Source organism: Terrapene carolina, unplaced genomic scaffold, assembly GCF_002925995.2.
Source record: "Terrapene carolina triunguis isolate 2854851 unplaced genomic scaffold, T_m_triunguis-2.0 Scaffold39598, whole genome shotgun sequence".
In the NCBI taxonomy this organism is placed as follows: Eukaryota; Metazoa; Chordata; order Testudines; family Emydidae; genus Terrapene; species Terrapene triunguis.
Genome location: NW_020703949.1, coordinates 1 through 5,077, shown reverse-complemented (window position 1 = coordinate 5,077; position 5,077 = coordinate 1). Strand labels below are relative to the sequence as shown.

The following is a 5,077-nucleotide window of genomic DNA, read 5'->3' as shown; positions in this document are numbered from 1 at the left end:
GGGGATTCGCTCACTGCAGTTAGGCATTCAGTGATCCACCGGCCCCTCCAAGAGCTCTCTGGATTCAAGGAGGCAAGAAAAATCCCTTTGGCCCTGAAAATCCTGCAGGTGCCCATTGGGTTTTTAAAGGGAAGTTCTGCTGTTCTAAATGCTAAGAGCTGCAGCAGGCTCCGGAGAGGGTAGGAATCACAGCAAAGTATTTCTCTATCCTCATCATGTTTTCTTGTTGGGGTGGGGACGATTAGGACACGTGGGATGCACATCAAGTCTCTGAGCTGCATCTGCCCCAGGGCTGCTGCTCTCTCTCTTCGCTGACAAATGGTGCTGTCCCAGGTTGTCACATTTTGCTTTCCTTCCCATTATAGCTCCTATCCCAAACTCCTGCTGGCATGGCCTCGCGGGTAGAGCATTGCACGGGTCCTCAGTGAACCTGTGTCCTATTCCCAGCTCTGCCCCGGCCTGCTGAATGACCTACGGCAAGTCACTTCACCTCCCCGTGACTCATTTTCCCCACCTGTCATCATACTCACTTCCTTTGTAAAGTGCTTTAAGATCTACTGATAAGAGCTGTATGAGAACTAGGTATTCTGATTATTTCTGCTTTGGGTCTGGGCCCATCCCCTGCCTCTCTCCCTGTTCGTTTGTTGCAACAGGAGAAGCAAACGGAAATCGCCAACTGGATGAAAGATGCCACCCTCTATGGCATTGCTCCCGTGCATTGGGCCACGCAGCCCTGGAAGCCTGGCTAGAGTGCAGCGGGAGCACCATGGCTAACTCTCAGACACAGCTGTGGAGAATTTTTCGACTGAACAATTTACCTCCATGGCTTTCTTCAGCTGCTTGGCATCAAACTGTGCCGGTGTCATCATCAGTCCAAGGATCAGCTTGGCCAAGCTTCCCGACAGCTCTGATTTCAGATCGGCCATCAGATCCTGCAAAAGGGATGGATGTCATCATGTTTAACTCTGTCTTCCTCACCAATCACAGCTCGGAGCAGCTAGTGATGGAGGGAGTCATGGCTACCCCCTAATCTTCAGCGCTCCCTGCTGGCTAGCAAGGGGAAAGGTGCAGAACACAGGAATAAGAGAGGGGAATAAAGAAGAAATACCATGGGCAAATACTTAGGCTACCCTATGCCTCAGTGCCCCATCTGTAAAAAGGGGCTAAATACTTCTGCACTTTGGGTGACATGAGGAGAAAATCCATCAATGAGTGTGAAGTGCAGCTACTATGGAGACATGGAAATGGGCCCAAATTCTCAAGCGTCTCCTCTCATTATGAGTGCCTCTGTTCTGGGATGCCCCACAGGAGACCCCATTTCACAGGCAGGAGCTCAGCTCTTGGAAGATCAGACCCCAAGTTGTCTAAAGTTGGACACTCAAAACTTGAGGCATCCAAAAACTGGCCCCATTTTGAAAACATGGCCCTTATTGACAGGGTTATTTGGGCGAGAACGGACAGAAGAACTTTCCACTAAAGACCAGTCTCCTTCCTGACTGGGATTTCTCTCACAGGAAAGGAATAGATACGAAAGATGCTGAACTCTGTCTGTGAGTCTTTCCCCTCTCACAGCTTCGTCAGGCCTGGGGGAGACAGAGGAGACAGTAGTGGGGAAAGAGAAGGTGAAAATGAGCAACCAGACGGAAGGGAAAGAGCAGAAAGGACGGGAAGGTGGCAGGAAGCGTAAGGGGAAAGGAGCCTGCGTCATTACCCTGCCAAAGTGAGACTTGTAGGTTCTCAAGATCTCCTGTCTCTGAGCGTTGCTCCTCTGTGTGACCACATCAATGATGGCGCCTTCGTCAGTGCCTGCAATGACACAGAAACCAGCCCACGTGAAGACCAGGGGACTTCGCACTGCGGGGATGGGCCTGAAGGACAGGTAGGCACAGACTGAGCCAGTCCAGGCTCTAGACAGGGCCACCCAGCAAAGTCCAAGCTCCTGAGACGTGTTTGCCGCCACAAGGCCTGTGAGGCGGAAAGATGGGTGTCTAGGGGACTGGGAGCTCCGCTATCTAGACCCTTTTCAGCAGGGATTGTGAGGGGCTTGGGGCAGAAGCCTTCCCCACCCTAAGACCATTTCTAACAACAGGCCTGGTATTCAGAGTCAGTCAGCACAGCACCGCCAAGGCAGTGGTATCACACGATCACCCCAGATTGGCAGCACTCCCCAGGGCGGGGCTTGTGCAGCGTCTGCCAGTCATGGGGAGAACCTGACCAGAGAGCTGAGTGAGCATAGTTGGCAACAGCAACTTTCGCCAGCAAAACAATCGGACACTAGGGAGAATTTTCAAGTGTCTAGAAATCAGTGAGGAGCAAGTCCCATTTTCAAAAGTGACTTAGGCGCCTAAGTCCCACTGAAAGTCTAATGGGTCTTTTCTAGCTCGGGTAGCTACGATTCTGGGATTCTCCCCTACCAGGAGAAAGGTGAGGCTACAGCTAACTGTTAGGTTGACATTAACCCTGCTTCCTCCTGACCCACAGTGTGTCAGCCATGGCACCATGACTCAGGCTTGTGGGGCTACAAATAGGAAAGTAGACGTACAGGCCTGGGCTGTGAGACCCTCCCCCCTTGCTGGGTTTCTGATGCCAGGCTCCAGCCAGAGCCCAAGTGCCTACACTGCTAGCCCTGAGAGCCAGAGTCAGGTACCCCAGACACTTTCCTCAGTGTAGACACCAAAGGGCCTGATTAGTTTATCAGCCTGCCAGTGAAGGGCTGTTCCCTACTGTATGTTCTCCAGTCTAATTTTCAATGACCTAAGAGATGGGCTTTAGCTGTCCAGAGACAGAGAGACACTCCGGGAGATCCCACTGGCAGGAAGCGTCCTGATATTTAGTCTACATTTCCCTTTGATCACATTTAATCACATCCTCTGATATCCCTCCTGGGCCATCCCAAACAGCCCCTCCCTTCCTACTTGTAGACCAGAGCTGGGTGAATTGAGAGCAACTATCCACAAACATCTCAGTCACCCAGGTGCTCCTCTCTTCCTGTTTCCTTCCCACAAAGATGTGCACAAGCAAAGGGCAGGAACCCAAGTGTTCATGAGAAGGGGATTTGTGGCCCATGGCCCAGAATCGTCTACTCAGGAATCAAAGTTTGTTCCCTAACTAAATAAAATTCATATTGGGTGGAAGTAGCTTCTAAAAGTTAGACCATCCAATGGGGGAACAGAAAAAAAATCACATGACTTTCATGACCAGTCACACCCGTGCAAATCTCTAACACTTGAAGGCATACTCACTGGTGTGAAGAGTTTGCAGATGCCTTTTAGGCTGAAATATGTTTGCAGAAAACATGCAAAACAAAGTCCGTCTGTTGAGGGACAATCAGTGATATGGAAAATGGGCCAAACTCTCTGAGTAAATCCTTCACTACAAGCTTTGCACTCTACGCAGCTCCAACTCCAGCGGCCTGAGCCTAATGCTGACAGTTCTTTATTCCAGTCGATATGTTTCTAGATCTTTATGCAGCTAGTCTCAGTCCTTCACGGGTTTTCTGCTCTAGAATCCACTAGGGAGTGGAACATTTCCCCAGAAGACAGAGGAGACAGGGCCGCCCACCTTCCACCAGTGCCCACAGTGTCCTACTTACCAAGTCCCTTCATTGCCTTCCTCAGCACCTTTGCGTCACCATCAGCATTAAAGTCTGCAGCCGGGCGCACGGTTCCTCTCAGCTGCAGAAAGGTTAAGGGGTTTTAGATTAAATCCAGAAGCCCACTGGGCCAGGAGAGGAGAAGAAACAGAGGGAGAAGGCGTGTTAACCAGCAAGCCAAAGGCAAAGCAGCGAGTGGGATTAGAAAGCAGGTGGGGGTCTGTGTGTGGATGCCGAGCCAGTGTCCAGATACTGGCCCCCAGGGAAGGAAATAGCCAAGAAGCCCTGAAGAGGAGGCGCTGTTGCTTGTATAAATACCATCCTCGCCTCATGCTGCACGAGAGCCAGACTGGGCTTCACCACCTCCCACGCCAGGCGAAGGGACAGAGCTGAGAGCTGGGAGTCAGCAGCACAAAGGGGATGAAAGTCTTTCCCCTCCCGCATTAGGCCAAATTCTACCCTCGGGGGTCCTCATGCAGCTCCCACCAACAGGAACGGAGCCGTCCGTGCCCCTCCACAGGCTGACTGGGCTGGGAAGGTCCTTGCCACCCAACCCAACCCTGCTCCTCATCTAATACTCTGCCAGGCAACATTCCCAGGGGGCTCCTTGAACAGCCTCACTGCTGGGGACTGAGCCCCCTGGTCACACACACAAGATCTGCAAAAGGTTCCTAGAAGATCTGCCGCTCTGCCATTCCTCAGGGGGTCCACCCCCATCACCCCCCCCCAGAGCCCTGGGATGCCTCATCAGTGCAACACCATTAATGTGGTGAACACAAGGCCCCCTGAGCCCCACTGCGGCATGTGCAGGAGACCTCCGTGAGGCACTGAAGCCAAGCTCCAGATTGCACGCAGTGTACGGTGCTGACATGGCACTGGACAGCACCAGCACCCAGCAGGATCCACCAGGCTTGCATTTCAGTGTTAGCAACATGTGTTAGTAGATACACATGCTGCTGCCCCGTGGGGGGGAGCATCCAGCACTTCTGGGGTTAACTCAAACTGGAAATCAGAACCTCAAGGGAAACCTCGTGTTAATATGCACGGTACAGACGTCTGATTGGCCAGGGCAGCAGCCAGTTAGAAGGTGCCAGTGCGCAGAGGGAGGAAGCTGTGATTTCCAAGCTAGCAGGGAGCAGAGGAGGAGGGATTGGAGTGGGTTCTGACCTCTACTTTAGCCACTGCACTAAGCTCCCACATCCGATAGGCCACCTGCGCAGCTTCAGGGAAGAACTCACCTGCGGCGCTGAAATGGGAGGGGATAGGACGTCAAGGACAGTGAGCAACTGGGGAACTCACCAACACAGGACAGATCAGCCAGCACCATAACCCAACCGCTGAGTGATCCCACGCCAGATCAGCCCACACCATCACCCGATCTCCAATGCCCCCAGGCCAGATCAGCCCACACCGTCACCCGATCTCTAATGCCCCCACACCAGATCAGCCCACACCATCACCCGATCTCTAATGCCCCCAGGCCAG

General features: G+C 52.7%; 1 protein-coding gene across 1 annotated transcript; it reads right to left on the bottom strand.

Moving 5' to 3' along the window:
* Nucleotides 1-818: 818 nt before the first annotated feature.
* Nucleotides 819-4,868, bottom strand: LOC113405491 (annexin A6-like; the record flags this gene model as incomplete). The annotated part of the gene is made up of 4 exons (XM_026646710.1): nucleotides 4,760-4,868; nucleotides 3,593-3,674; nucleotides 1,712-1,806; nucleotides 819-932 (listed from the first exon to the last, which is right to left on the bottom strand). Coding segments are annotated over exons 1-4 (324 nt in total), but the record flags the coding sequence as incomplete, so codon positions are not given.
* Between the last annotated feature and the right edge of the window lie 209 nt (nucleotides 4,869-5,077).